At 48.6% G+C, this 15,492-nt stretch overlaps 1 protein-coding gene and 1 pseudogene across 2 annotated transcripts in view; one reads left to right on the forward strand and one right to left on the reverse strand.

Moving 5' to 3' along the window:
- Nucleotides 1–10,271: 10,271 nt before the first annotated feature.
- LOC108177432 (translation machinery-associated protein 7-like) lies at nt 10,272–12,448 on the reverse strand (annotated as a pseudogene).
- A 941-nt stretch (nt 12,449–13,389) lies between these two features.
- The window catches only part of TRAM2 (translocation associated membrane protein 2), an 87,509-nt gene continuing 85,406 nt past the window's right edge, over nt 13,390–15,492 (forward strand). Inside the window, exon 1 of one of the 2 annotated variants that reach the window (XM_008263046.4) lies at nt 13,390–13,643. In XM_008263046.4, the coding sequence (XP_008261268.2) occupies nt 13,524–13,643 (120 nt within the window). In that variant the 5' untranslated portion in view covers nt 13,390–13,523. The remainder of the gene's footprint in view (nt 13,644–15,492) is intronic. The other variant, XM_051855632.2, reaches the window with a different exon arrangement.

Consider the following 15,492-nt stretch of genomic DNA (forward strand, 5'->3'; position numbering starts at 1 on the left):
GGATGTGATGTGGGCATTTACCGCTAGAAAGGAGGAGGGTTCAGAGCCTATGAAAAGAACTATTTTCTGTGGGGCTCAGGAAGGGCCTCTCACAGGGGATTTCCTACACAAGGCTCCAGGCCTTGGCTACCTTCCCAGGGAAAGGTGGTGTTTGCCATGCATGGGGAGCTTGCACACTGCATGAATTCAGTTCAGGGACAAATGGTGCCTACTCCCATCTGTGGCACTGCTGGTCTCCCTGAGCCTTGTTCAGCTGGGAACAAACAATGGACTTTCCCTGAACCACATATTTTAGCCATCGTAATGTGAGACAGGGACACTGAAGTCAGCGCCGAATTGGAATGGAGGGCATGAAAGGTATGAATAAGGTTGGAGTAAGAGGGGGTGAAATCCACAAGGAGGCTATTTCAAATGCATGGGCCCTGAGCATAGGGCTCTAGCATGGCCCTAAGAAAGCTGGGTGGCCCCAGACCACCAATCATGCTGAAATGGCTATCAGAAGGCTCAATGTCAGCTGAGGCAAGACTTCTTGGAGAGAAGAATTTCAAAATTAAAAGCAAAAGAAAAGCACAATCAACTGCTGTCTCCTCTTTTTCCCAAACCCAGTCAAAAACTAGAGCAAGCATTATTGAAAAACCACATTTCAGAAACAGCATGCACTTTCTGACAGCATCTGCCAAGATTCCCAACGAGGGTGATAGAAACGTGTTCCATTTTCATGTTGTGTAATGAGTAGAAGGGAGTCCTTGCACATCTGTTCAGGCAAGATAATGATAATATTATTACTAGAGGCATTGTGCTCCAAATATAATCTAGTTTTTATCTCTCCCACTCCTGGCAATCCCCTGCCCATATCCAGCCTCACTCCCTCGTTTCCTCTCTTCTCTCTACTGTTGTGTATCTCCCTTCTTGTGTTTCCTTTCTTGCTTTTACCTTTCCTGTTTTCTCTTCATTCTTTCTTCACCTCAGCACCATGCTTAGTTTGCAGAAATGCATGGGACAAAGTGAGGCATTCCCATCAAATCAGGAGCAGGGGCTGTTGAGAAAGCACTGTAGCCAGAGACTTACTGCTTGAAATCCTAAGAGGGGACTCTTGGGGGCCTTCTCACAGCCCTGATGATTTCTACACAAAAGGACTTCTACTTTTCAGCAAGTCTTTCAGTCTAGCCAGAGACTGTGGATCTGCCCCATGTGCAGCCTCACCAGTTCAGAAATAGCATTGTGCCCAGCTAGTTTCTGCAACAGATGGAAAGGGTTTCATGATTTTAACATCCAGAAATATTTTGCAAGCAAGATACTTCTGGATACATTTGTTTTTAAAGGATTGAAATTTTAATATCAGAGTAAAGCCACATAGAATCAGACTTGGGATGGGATTTCAGGGATGGAGGAGACTTTCTTGTGTTTTTCAAATCATTCATTTATTACTTTTTTAAATATTTATTTATTTATTTGAAAGAGTTACAGAGAAAGAGAGAAATCTTCTATCCGCTGGGTCACTCCCCATATGACCACAAAGACCAAGGCTGGGTCAAGCTGAAGCCAGGAGCCAAGAGTTACCTCCAGGTCTCCCACTACGCTACCACGCTGGGCCCTCATTCATTATTTTTTGTCAACAAATATTTACCTAGGACCTACTATATTAGTAGGCACACAGATAGAAAGCTAATTGCTTCTTTGTAGGGTCTTAAAGTCTACCCTGAGAAAAACTCTTACCAAGGGGCTCATAATGTGACATAGCAGGTAAAGCCTCTGTCAGTGATGTTGGCATCCCCTATGGGTGCTGGTTTGAGATCTGGCTGCTCCACTTCTGATCCAGCTCCCTACTAATGCACCTGGGAAAGCAGCAGAAGATGGTCCAAGTGCTTAGGCTCCTGCTCCCACATGGGAAACCTGGAAGAATCTCTGGGATCCTGGCTTTGGCCTGGCCCAGCCCCGGCTGTTGCAGCTATCTGGGGAATGAACAAGTGGATGGAAGATCTCTCTCTCTCTCTGTCTCTCACTCTCTCTGTAATTCTCCCTTTCAAATAAATAAAAAATAAACTTTTAAAAATAAATAAATAAAACCCCCACCAAACGTAAACATAGCTTTGGTCCTGGACATATCTCTTGTGTGAAAGTAGATAGAATTCCATTGGGGCTCCTTCACGGTCCAACTTCATTGGATATCAGTATAAAGATGGAATGGTTTAGATTCCTGTGCATTGGACCATTTATCCACCCACCCCTCCACATATCCAACCATCCAGCTTTCCAACTATCCATTCACCCATTCATCTACATATCCATTGAGCCACCCATCCATCCATTCATCTATCCATGCATTCATCTACCTATCCATCCATCCATCATCCTTTACAAGTATGTGGTAAGAGGTCAATTATTAGTCCAGTGGGGATGAGAGCAAACCTAGCCAATTGCTGCAGTAGGGACCTGTGCAAAGACAGAACCCTAGTGGTTGCATGCAGGGACCACATCTGATAATTCACAGTGAATAAGTTATAAACACTGGGTTGGAGACCTGGTTCCCACTGAGAAACAGAGATGGGATGAATTTCAAGCACTGGGAATAAAAGTGTAAAAGGGGGTGCCTAATGAATGTCTACGTTTCTCCCTAGTCTAGGACCGAGCTGCTCAGAGAACACAGACACAGCAGTCAATTCACAGGGGTTCATGAGTTGTGTTTTGGCTCATGAAAATATTCTTCCCACAGAGTTCTTTCTATTCAGTTTTTCTGCATTATAATGACTTGCTGTATCATAATAGTGCCACTCTGGGTCGGTGCCGCAGCTCACTAGGTTAATCCTCCGCCTTGCGGCGCTGGCACACCGGGTTCTAGTCCTGGTCGGGGTGCCGGATTCTGTCCCGGTTGCCCCTCTTCCAGGCCAGCCCTCTGCTGTGGCCAGGGAGTGCAGTGGAGGATGGCCCAAGTCCTTGGGCCCTGCACCCTATGGGAGACCAGGAGAAGCACCTGGCTCCTGGCACCTGCCATCGGATCAGCGCGGTTCGTCGGCCGTAGCACGCCAGCCGCGGCGGCCATTGGAGGGTGAACCAACGGCAAGGGAAGACCTTTCTCTCTGTCTCTCTCTCACTGTCCACTCTGCCTGTCAAAAAATTTAAAAAAAAAAAGTGCCACTCTGATTGTCATTGCTTTCTCCTCATACATAGGAAAACTAAAGTTTAGTATTTTTGTGGGCAGTTTAAGTTTCCAACACTCTTTCCATCCACAGATATCCTCTCCCCCACCCCCAAATTGGAGAACTCAGTGGAAAACAGCACATGAAATTTGCTTCCCAAATGTATTTTAGTAATTTTCTGGTGATGGGAATTCTGACTCAAGTTTACTCATTTCCAATATGGAACTGTGTCTCTTTTTTAAAAATGCAACCCCCTTTCCACATGTGGCACATTCATTCGTCGTCTGGGATTAATCTGTCTCTAGCCACATGAGCAACAGAAAGGAGACATGTGGTGCAGTGGTTAGAGCCCTGGAGTCCTGGTTCCCACACTATACTCTGCCACTGAGTCACCAGCTGACATTGGACCACGGACTTAGTTTTTCTGAGTTACTGCCTTTCTATTAAAGGAGAGTATGCATAGGGTGCAGAGACAATGTTGGGAGCAACAGATCAGGAGCAAGGAGGCCTGTTCTTGGTCCACCTCAAGACATCATTACTAATGGCAGCAAGTTTCTGGGTCTTTGTCTCTAGAGTGACGGAATGGATATATGAACTGTAGGGAGGCTCTAATACTTAGAATCCTAATTGGACTCACTCTCAGAATTAGCATATTCAATACCTGGAATGGACCATTTTTAATACCTGGGTCCTCTCTATGAAAAAAATTCCATAAATAATCATGTCATGAAACACTAATTACCAATAATTACATTTTCATTGCATTCTATTTCACTATTTCAAATTTTAAGTGGTCACACAGAGTAATGGAATTAAAGTAACGTAAGTTCTGTCTTCTTCATCTTTATAATTACCATGCTAGTATTTTTTGCTTCAAATTTGTAATTCAAACACATAGAGCCATAGGGTTGGAGACAAAGTCAGATGATTCCAATGGGATTCAAACAAATGTATGTATTTGAATTGCATATATCAGGAGCTAACTGTATATATAAGGGTTTTTGGGGATTTACTTGAATATAGAATATAGTGCTTATTAAAAGATAAATAATAGAATTATGCTAAGTTAAAGCTTGTGTGTATGTGTGTGTGTGTTTAAAGGTTGTACAGTATCTACAATTGTTTAAAACTTTGACCAAAAAGCTTTGGGGAGGAGAGGAAACACTTTATCACAGGCATTGTTTAGGATCCCCAATACATGATGATAATAAGACAGCAGACCAATTTTCAGTCAATTTTGATATTTTGAAAGCTGCTTTGAAATAATTTTGGATTTATGAAGAGAGTTGCAAAAATAACAGCGTTCCCACATACCTTACACCCAGTTTGCAAAGCTATGGTCCTTTTATCAAAACACAGAAATTAATGTTGGTATAGTACTATTAACCAAACAACAGACATTATTTGGATTCCACCAGTGTTTGCACTAATATCCTTTTGTTGTTGTTGTTCCAGGGTTAAATCCAGAATGACACACTGCAATGAGGGATTTATCATGGTTTTAAAATTCTTTAGGGGCGAGCATTGTGGCCCAGTGGCACTGCTACTTGGGATGCCCACATCCCCTAACAGAATGCTTGGTATGAGTTCCAGCTATTCTGCTTCTGTTCCAGCTTTCTGCTAATGCAACCTGGGAAGGCAGCAGATGATGGCTCAAGTACTTGAGTCCCTGTCATCCACATGGAAGTTCTGGATGGTGTTCCAGGCTCCCGGCTTTGGCCCGGGCTAGCTCCTGTTCTGGTAGGCATTCGGGGAGTGAACCTGCAGATGGAAGATTGCTCTCTTTCTCTGTCTTTCCCTTTAGAGATGTGTAACCCCTTATTGCCTGCCCCAAAGGAGTTCATTCTAACTATCCCTGCCCCTTGGTACACACTGATTGCACTAAACTGTTGCAGTACTGGGGGTAGGAAGATCTGATGCTGTAAAGTCTCATCCTTTGGTGAAAGATGCTTTGGAGTCTGATATAAAACATCCATCTGCCAGAGTACAAGCACTGCTTTGTCAAAGGAGGTTCTTTATACAGATGCTCTGACAGTGGCTGCAAGGTGAGTGACACTGGCAAGGCTCATGTGCAGAGTGCACAGAAATCAGAAAGCAAGGCTTATTTTGGGCCAAGTGCCACATGTTCTCTGGGGCAAAATGGCAAAACAATGGGTGAAATACACTGAAAAATTATGGACTCATTCTGGGTGCCTGCTCCATACCAATTTTTACTTTTTCTTGCCATGCTGTTTTTTTTTTCTTTTAAGATTTATTCATTTATTTGAAAGTCAGAGTTACACAGAGAGAGGAGAGACAGAGAGAGAGAGGTCTTCCATCCGCTGGTTCACTCCTCAAATGGCCACAATGGCCAGGGCTGCACCGATCCGAAGCCAGGAGTCAGGAGCTTCCTCGGGGTCTCCGACGTGGGTGCAGGGGCCCAAGGACTTGGGCCATCTTCTACTGCTTTCCCAGGCCACAGCAGAGAGCTGGATCAGAAGTAGAGCAGCTGGGTCTCAAACCAGCACCAATATGGGATGCCGGCACTGCAGTCGATGGCTTTACCCACTAGGCCACAGCCCCGGCCCCTCTTGCCATGCTGTTTTGTCCAGGTAACAGGCAACCAGTATCTTCAAAGGAGATTAGATGTCTCAGCCTCTCTGCTTCTTGGGAAAGTCAACATAATCATGTCAATTCCACTCACTTTGCCAATGCTTGGTTTAGGAGTGGGCATGGGATTCAACTATAGCCAATGAAGTATGAAAAATTTCTAGGCAAATTTTCTTCACTCTTCAAAATGCCTCTCCCCTTCTTGTCTGAATTTTTGGTCTTGTTGTTTGGTTTGTCCTTTGTTGAAGGATAGAATTCCTGGAGCTGTTGCAGCCACTTCATAACCATGAGGGACAAGCCTGAGACAAGAATTGATACCAGGTGCCAAAGTGGAAGGAAAGTAAGCCTTTGATGTATGACTTATCCTTGGGAATAAATTGACTTCTGCCTTCTCCCTGTGTGAGAAAATACATTTTTCCACTTACTGTGGGGGTGGGGCGTTTGTTACTGTTAGCTGATCGGGATAATTCATCAACACAAAAGCCGCTGTGTTTCATGCAGACAAGGTGGACACAGCAGTGTCTCTCATTCAGTTGTGCATTTAACCCACACTTGTGGTTCTCTTGTGGTTGGTGCAGTTGGAATGCAACAGTATTCCATGGGAGAACTCCTGACTTGAAGCGTCAAACACACTGATGGAGGAGAATCTGGTGCTACCTGAGAGCCATGTACAAGGTCCTGCCTCCAGACTAGTTGTCTGAAGCTTGGTGAAGAAAGACATAGCGACTATTTTGAAACATGGTTGTCTTTTAGGCAAAGGAACATGGATCAAGGGCATTGTAAGGTGAACAAAGACACATGGAGATGAGAAACCACCAGGTCTGTTTTGGACAGATTACTCCAATTTAGAGTTGATACAGTGGTGGGCATTGTGATGCAGTGGGTTAAGCCACCCCTTGGGATGTCTGCATCCCATATTGGAGTGCTGTGGAGTCCTACCTCATTTGTTTCCAGTCCAGCATTCCTGCTAATGTATCCTGAGAGGCAGTAAATAATGGCTCAAGTGTTTGGGTCCCCTGCCACCCACATGAGAGACCCGGCTAAAGTTCCAGGATCCTTGTTTCAGTCTGACCCAGCCCTGGCTATTGTAGGCATTTGGGGAATGAATCAGCAGATGGAAGATAACACCACCCACATACCCCCAGCATTCAAGCAGGTGAGAATAAATAAGTAAACATTTAAAAACAGAGTTGATGTAGTCAAGAATCAGCAGCCTGACTGGATAGGTAGAGAGGGGCAGGTGGGGCTATGCTATAGGAAGCCTGAACTTCCTAAAGGAAGATCCAGAAAATGGACTCCTGTGCTGACAGCCTGACTCACAGGTCTGAACCCAGGCTTCGCGACCCACTAATTATGTGGCCCTTGGTCATTCATGTGTCTCAGAACAGCTACAAGAAGGAGCTGGTAAAACTGTCTTGCTTCCTCACAGAGCAATTGCAAAGTTGCCATATAAATGAGAGGTAATGCGATCATTTCCTCCACCTACGGATGCAATTACACAGTCCCCCATTCTTAGGTTCCTGGCCCTATCTCAGAGGAATATGCCTTCCTGATCCTGCTGGAGCTCCCTCCAGCCTCTTTCCTGGTTTCATCAGTGAACTTTTGTATTTTTAGGATCTTCAGTGCATGCCCCAAGTCCTCTACACCCCACTCTCTTAGATTTTTCTTCTCTGTCTCCTAACATGCATCAGTCTCAAAAGTCAAATGTAAAGACCATTCCTTAGATCTTCTGTATCTCTCAAGACACCATCCATTTCTCTCTTTTTTTAAACATAATAATTACTTTCCCATTTTCTTCTCATATACTGTTAAGCCTACTCTGATGTTCAGCTAAAAGTGGATTCTCAAAAGCAGTTGAATCAAGGGCCTCATCTCATTCCTGTCCTACCTGATCTAACCTGCCTTTGTGACTTCTTCCACCCCATTCGCCCTTTCCTTTTCTTCCTTCTCCGTCTCCCTTCTGGGTGTTGGGTTTCAGTGGGAATCTTCTGACTTCATATTCTTTCTTGCTCTCCTGGAACACTTATTTCACCTATGGCTTCATCAGTCCTATTAAAAATGGACACTGATAACCGTTAGTTCCGGTTTTCCCTCCCCAAATCCAACCCATAAGTTTCCAGCTGAAGTGTTCAGGTGCCAGTCTGGATGTTCTGTCTCCCCCATTTTGTTCAAAACCGACCCCATCTTCTTCTCTTAAACCTGCTCATTATCTATTTATTGTTCCATATATATTCTTAATGATCCCAACATTATTTATATTATCCCAGCCTGAAGTTTTGATTTGTTCAACTCCCTTATGACTTATATTTAAGCAGTCACCAAATGTGATTAATTAATCCTTGAAATGTGTCTGAAATAATTCATCTCCCCTGTTTTCTTATCACTAATACTCTTTGAGTAGTGTTCATGTCTTTCTGGACTGTTACATTTCCCAAGTGGACTTGCTGACAGCACACTGCTTAAATCGGAATGATCTTCCATTCTCCTGATAGTATTCCTCTAAAGACAGATCCACCCTGCTTAAAAGCCTCCCAATCCATCCTATTGTTTGCAGAATAAAGTCACATCCCTTCATTGTGGCGTTCAAAACCTGTTGCAGTCTGGCTTCAGCTCAAGCCTCCAAATATATTTCCCACCCCTCTTCTGCATTCTTTGTAAGTAAAATCTCTCAGATAAAGGCCTAGCCCAAATGTCCCCTTCCTTATACTCCAGACAGAATTAAGTTACCTTTTGTTTATATTCACTTATATTCATGGTGAACATACATCAAATTGGTTTTATTTTTTTTAAAGATTTATTTATTTATAAGTCAGCGTTACACAGAGAGAGGAGAGGCAGAGAGAGAGAGAGAGAGAGAAATCTTCCACCCGATGGTTCACTCCCCAATTGACTGCAACGGCTGTAGCTGTGCTGATCCAAAGCCAGGAGCCAGGAGCTTCTTCTGGGTCTCCCACACGGGTGCAGGGGCCCAAGAACTTGGGCCATCTTCTACTGCTTTCCCAGGCCATAGCAGAGAGTTGGATTGGAAGTAGAGCAGTCCGGTCTCGAACCGGCGCCCATATGGGATGCCGCCATTTCAGGCCAGGGCGTTAACCCACTGTGCCACAGCACCTGCCCCTGAAATCGGTTTTAGAATCACGATCATTACCCTGAATTGTGATGATGCCTTTGTCTGTTCTAAAATATTGTAAACGCCGGTAGTGTGCATGACTTACCTCTTGCTGCATAACAGATACAGCAAGATTTAGTGGCTTAAGACAGCAAACAGCCACCTCAGGGTTGCTGGGACTCAGGAATTTGGGAGAGGCTTACCTGGAGTGTTTTGGCTCCAGGTCTCTCATGAGGTCACCGGGGGCTGCATTCATCTGAAGGCTTGACGGCGCTGGGCAATCTGCTCCCCCTTTCCTGGCAAGTTAGTGCGGGCAGCTGGCAGAAGGCCTCAGCTCCTTGCCATGTGGACCTGTCCAGAGCACCATGAGCATCCTCACAAGGTGCCATCTGGCTTCCCCCAGAGCAGGTGATCTAGGAGAGGGAAAGGAGAGCCCACAGTGCCTTTCATAGCCTAGTGCTGAGGTGCAACAACCATCATGCATACCTTATTCTGTTAGCAGGGAGCCACTAAGCCCAGCCCACCATCAAGAGGAGGGGCATGAATAACCACCATGTGCCACCTTGCTCTATTCTATTTTTTTTTTTTTTAATTTTTTGACCGGCAGAGTGGACAGTGAGCGAGAGAGAGAGACAGAGAGAAAGGTCTTCCTTTGCCATTGGTTCACCCTCCAATGGCCGCCACGGCCGGTGCACCGCACTGATCTGATGGCAGGAGCCAGGTACTTCTCCTGGTCTTCCATGGGGTGCAGGGCCCAAGGACTTGGGCCATCCTCCACTGCACTCCCTGGCCACAGCAGAGAGCTGGCCTGGAAGAGGGGCAACCGGGACAGAATCCGGCGCCCCGACTGGGACTAGAACCCGGTGTGCCAGCGCCCGCCGCAAGGCGGAGGATTAGCCTAGTGAGCCTCGGCACAGGGGCTCTATTCTATTTTTAACCTTTCCAGTGAGCTGTTTTAATTCCAGGTGATACAGAATTTGCAAAACAAAGACCAAAATGCAAACTCTGGAAGGATTCTCAGCTGGGTTTACTTTAAATTCAGTTAAGAATGGCTGGATGGGCCGGTGCCAAGGCTTCGGATCAGTGCGGTGCGCTGGCTGCAGCACACAGGCTACAGCAGCCATTGGAGGGTGAACCAATGGTAAAAGGAAGACCTTTCTCTCTGTCTCTCTCTCACTCACTATCCACTCTGCCTGTCAAAAAAAAGGCTGGATGAAAACAACTAAGGAGACAGTGAGCTACCTATAGTGATTCCCCCCCCCCTTTTTTTTTTTTTACAAAAGTTTGTTTGTAAATGTACAACAGGCTCCAAGATAGCACTTCATTCTAAACACTTCATTCTAATTATGGGTGGCAAAAGATGCTACAGCCAGGAATCCGGTTGTTCAGATAGGACTGGAATCAAGGGCACCATTACTTCAGGCACAAGGAACAACTCACTTTTTGCCGGATTTCTTAATTCCACCTGTGGCCAAGGAGCCCTCCCCCGTGACGGTTGCTTTTAGCTCTTTGAGTTTCTTCTCCTTTTTGTTTTTGCTTGAAAGCCTCATCCATCTCCTTGGCTTGCTTCTTGGGCTGTGTCAGGGGCTTCTTCTTGCCACCTTGCCATCTGGTCATGGCCACCTCTTGAAGGGCAGAGGATCAAATAATTTGAAGACACATTTTAAAACCACATGGGAGGTGTGTTGTGTTTTAGTCCCCCAGTAAGCAGCACAGTGTGGGGCACTTAGTAGGTGCTCCACAAACATTTCTACTGGAATTAATATTAAAAGGAAAGATATTGGACAGGAAAACCCATGGGTAAGTAGCGTGGGTCAGGTGTAGAATGGTGGAGGTGGGAGTGGATGGGAGCCACTCGGGGAACTCACAGGACTGTGGAAACCTGGGAGCCAGCAGATGATGACTCAAGTACTTAGGTCCCTGTTACCCACAGGAAAGACGCAGATGGAGTTCCACACTCCTGGCTTTGGCCTGGCCCAGCCCGGGCGGTTGTGGGCATTTGGAGCTGAACCAGAAGATGCAGATCTCCATCTCTCTCTCCCTCTGCTGCTCTTCCAAATAAATAAATACACATAAAACATATTTGTCAGGACTTTTAGCCCAAACTCTTGTTAAAACCAGTTTGGCAACATCCCACTTTTTGATTTTTTAAGATTTATTTATTTGTTTGAAAGAGTTGCAGGGCTGGTGCTGTGGCTTAGCAGGGAAAGCTATCTCCTGCCGTGCAGTCATTCCATAGGAGTACCAGTTCAGGTCCTGGCTGTTCCACTTCCGATCCAGCTCCCTGTCAATGTGCCTGGGAAAGCAGCGGAAGATGGTCCAAAGGCTAGGACTGGACCAGGATGAAGGCGGGAGCCTGGAACTCCATTGGGTTCTCCCACGTGGCTGGCCCAGACCCAGGTACTTGCATCATCATTTGCTGCCTCCCAAAGTGTCCATTACAAGGAAACTGGGTAAGAAGCTGAGCAAGCACTCAAACCCAAGCACAACCTGCTCATTACTCTCCCTGCCCATTCCGCTACTGGATTGCTGGTGTCCAAAGCATTTTTAATGCCCACCCTCACAGTATTGACCCATTAAGGGAAGACAAGTTCAAAATGTTCAGCCTAATAGACATGGTTATAGGCTGAAAATTTGAACCTGTCTTCAAAGATGGAAAATCGAGGTGGTCCACAGTTTATCATGAGACTAAGGCCCAGCTTGGGACTGGTGTTGTGGCACAATGTGTTAAGCCGCTGCCTGTAATGCCAGCATCTCATATGAGTGCCAGTTTGAGTCTCAGCTGCTCCACTTCTGATCCAGCTCCCTGCTAATGTACGTGGGAAAAGTCGCAGAAGACGGCCCAAGTGGGTGCACCCTTGCTTCCCGTGTGGGAGACCCAGATGGAGTTCCAGGCTCCTGGCTTTTGCCTAGTTGTTGAAGCCATTTAGCGCATGAACCAGGGGCTGGAAGATCTCTCTCTCTCTCTGTCTCTCCCTCTCTCTCTGTAACTTTGCTTTCCAAATAAACAAATCTGGAAACAAAGAAAAGATTAAGGCCAAACTTTAAGAAAGCTCACCAGTGAGTGCTGTGCCACAGCAGGTTAAACTGCTTCTTGGGATGACTGCATTTCATTCAGGAGTCCCTGGTTCAAGTCCCCGTTACTCCAGTTCTGATCCAGATTTCTGCTTATGTGTTGGGGAGGCAGCAGATAACAGCTGAGGAGTACTGAGTCCCTGCCACTCACATGGGAGACCCAGGTTAATTTCCTTGCTCCTGGTTTCAGCCTGGTCATGCCCTCCCTGTTGGAGACTTTTGGGGGTGTGAACAAGCAGATAGGGTGATTCTCTCTCTCAAATAAAAAGCTCTTTCCATAAACAAAGGTCAAATGGGATTTAATCAAATTTAGTATCCTAGTTTCGCATTTCCTTAAGAGTCAAAAACTGAAGACTAGATGTTAAATACCGAAGAATGCAAATTTAGGAGTAGAATTTCTCTAGGACTCCCATCCACGCTCAATCACATTTCAGAAACTGTGCCGTTTTTAAAGAAATCATATTTGCCTAGAAGTGAAAGAACCGCGGAGCTAATATAAAAAAGGAATAGGAATTAAATAGTTCTCTGTTCATTTTATATTTCTGTACGTCTAGAAAGTGATTAGCTGACTCCTTCATTACCGGTAGGATTAAATCCAGTATTTGCCAATGTAAATTAACTTATTAAAAAGACCTTTTGTCCTTTCAGAAGTACATTTAAGACAATATTAAACTTAAGATGTAATATTCAATGAGAATGTTCCTCTTTCTTTTGCAGTATTTATTCTCGCTTCTTCAGATCAATCGAGACTGAAGGCAGTCGTGGGTGAGAAGTGTAAAACTAATTTACGGTAGCACGAGGGCCTCAGAAGCTAGGGACAAAACTGCAGTCAGCGACCCGGACTCTCTCTCCCCTCTGATAACGCAACTCCCCAGGGTCTTTTGTTTGCTGCACTTGCGAGGCCACCCAAACGGAGCCTAGTCCTCTGCACGCTCTCAAGACACAGTCGATTCAACGTCCGTTCTTATCCTGTCCGTGCAGGACGCTGTGGCCAGCGAAAACGCCGGCCCGAGGCTCCCCTGCCTCCTCTCAGCCAGCGCAGCAGCCTCAGCCCCAGGGACCGCGGCGCACGAGCCGGGGCACCCCGCACCCCGCGGCCGCCCAGCCCTTCCCTCCCCGCGGAGGAAGGAGCGGGGCTCGAGGAGTGGGAAACCCAGACCCACTTCCTGTCCGGGCAGGCCCGGGCGTCCGCCTCCTCCGCGGCCTGCTCCCTCCGCGCGGGAAGCGGCCGAGACCGGAGCGCCGGGCATGCGGTCGAGCGCGGAGCGGGCGCGGCGCGAGGAAGAGCGGGGCCGCGCTCGCAACCCCGGGGCGCCCGCAAAGCCGCAGCGGCCTCCCGCGCGTCCCCGGCGGCGCGAGGGTTAAGCGCGCAGGAGGCGGGGCCGCAGCGAGCCCTGCGCGCCGAGTGCGGGCCGCGGGTGCGGAGGGGGCTGCGGCCGGGGGCGGTTCCGGGCGGGGGCGAGGCGGAGGAAGGGGGCGGGGCCCAGAAGTTGTTCCGCGCTGGGCGAGCGGGCGGCGGGTCGGCGGGCGGACCGGGCCGGGGCTGGCGAAGTTTGCGCTGCGGCTCGTGAGCGCAGGGTGCGGGCCCGGCCGGCCGCTGCGCGCCCGCTGCCATGGCTTTCCGCAGGAGGACGAAAAGTTACCCGCTCTTCAGCCAGGAGTTCGTCATCCACAACCATGCGGACATCGGCTTCTGCCTGGTGCTCTGCGTCCTCATCGGGCTTATGTTCGAGGTGAGAGGGAACGGGGAGAAGGGTGTCGGAGGGGTCGGCGCTGCTGCGTCTCGCGCGGCACCCGGCACACCCCTGCGGGTCCCAGGAGACCTCGTGGGAGCCGGATTGCCCTGTTGCCCGGTTCATTATCTGCACCCCGGGCTTTGTGCGCTGAACCCCCTCCCCCCGCCGTGTGCACCGTTGCCACCCTCCCACCCCCACCCCCCACGTCCTGAACCCAGGTCAGCCCAGAAAGCACCTCCTACCGGCGCCGTGGCAGCGGTGCCATGCTTTGCCGCCCCCTTGGGTACCCACCGTATCCTGCAGCTCAGTCTGCAGCCCTGAAACCCCAGCCTGGCCTCGAACCAACCGCAGTGCTGCCACCCTGGCCCCACGCGTGAGGTTCCCTTTCTGGCGTCCCGGAGCCAAGCTGGGAGACTCCCAGACCCGCAGGCGTTGCACAACCCACCCGCTACCCCCTAGCTCCACAAGTGGCCGCCGCCGGCTCTTCTGGGCTTTTCCAGTGGTAGGGACCCGAATCCTTTGCTACCTCCTGTCTGATTTTGTGGGTGCTGTGCATCTTCCAGTCTGGAACGTGCTCTGCGTGTTCACGTGCGGGCCTGGCCCCATCCCAGCGCCAGCCTCTGCGGTCCTCTTGCTCCCTCTTTTTTTCTCTCTGGCCGAATGGGCCACTTACTCCACCGGCCTGTACCGTTGATCGCTTTGTGCAGCTTTGTGGGCTGTCCTTTCCGATCCATCCATGGTGGACCTGAACCTCAACCCCTAACGGGGCAAAGAGAGGGTCAGGGACTCTCTCTATTTGTAGCGGAAAGGAGGTTCTCCTGTAGTTGTAGCGGTGGGAGTGGGCAGAGGATGGGGTCCTGCCCGGACAGCCATGGGTTACGTAGGCCTCAGGGAACAAGGAGTTAGAGTAAAGCCAGCAGGGTGCCAGAGCCCATGGGGGCTGATGGGAAGTTCCCCTTACTCCTGCAGACCGCGTTAGTGTGATGGAAGGAAGGAAGGATGGAGGAAACGGGTATGGGTATGCTGGGCATGTCTTGTCTCCAAAGTGAGATCCGTTGCTGGTGCTGCCTTCTCCCTCGACGTGGTGGCCTCTGGTTCTTCTGATTGGCTCCTTGTCCTCTCTTCTGGGCATGGTTGCTTATCTATTCCCAGGGGTGTGTGGGGAAGTTGTAAGCATTTATACACTGCCTTGGAGATGGGTGACTCCATCCGTGTCCCCCTGCCTATGGGTGAACAAGAGTCCTACTTGGCTGGTGGAGTTGTCCTCGAGCTGGGGACTTCCCTGTGGTGCCTGGAGCCAGGGCTGGAGGGGTGAGTGTGTGCTTGGCTGGGCTTGAGGGGCTGAAAGACACCAACTGGAGACCAAGATTGGGCTCTACTTTGCAGGTTCCTTTGACCCCGCCACCTTCCTACGGTGTATGGATTAGGGTTTTGTCAAGGCAGGATCATTCCCCCCCACCCCCACTCCGGGTCCCAGTGCCGGCCGTGTCACTAATCTGAAGAAACTGCAGCCTCAGTTTCTCCATCCTCAAAGAAAATTGGGGAAGTCTGTCATCCTTGCAGGGTGATTGTAAGGTTTAACGGAGGTCACGGCAGCAGCCCACGCCGTAACAGATCCCGCCAGCCTGAAAACCACTTTCTTGCTCTCGGTGCCCTGTTGTTATTTATCATCATAAGGCGTAGTGAAAGGCGGAGAATTTGTTTCACCTGGCCCGTGCTATGTACTGGGCTCCATTCTAAGAGGCCTCCCTTGCTGTGTCCTAGTCTTGGAGGGTGTTGCTGGAGAGACACAGCTGTAAACCCCAGAGCCACGCGCTCTGCAGCCGGCCAAGTCTCCTGCAAAAGC

This window comes from Oryctolagus cuniculus, chromosome 5, assembly GCF_964237555.1.
Source record: "Oryctolagus cuniculus chromosome 5, mOryCun1.1, whole genome shotgun sequence".
Taxonomy (NCBI): domain Eukaryota; kingdom Metazoa; phylum Chordata; class Mammalia; order Lagomorpha; family Leporidae; genus Oryctolagus; species Oryctolagus cuniculus.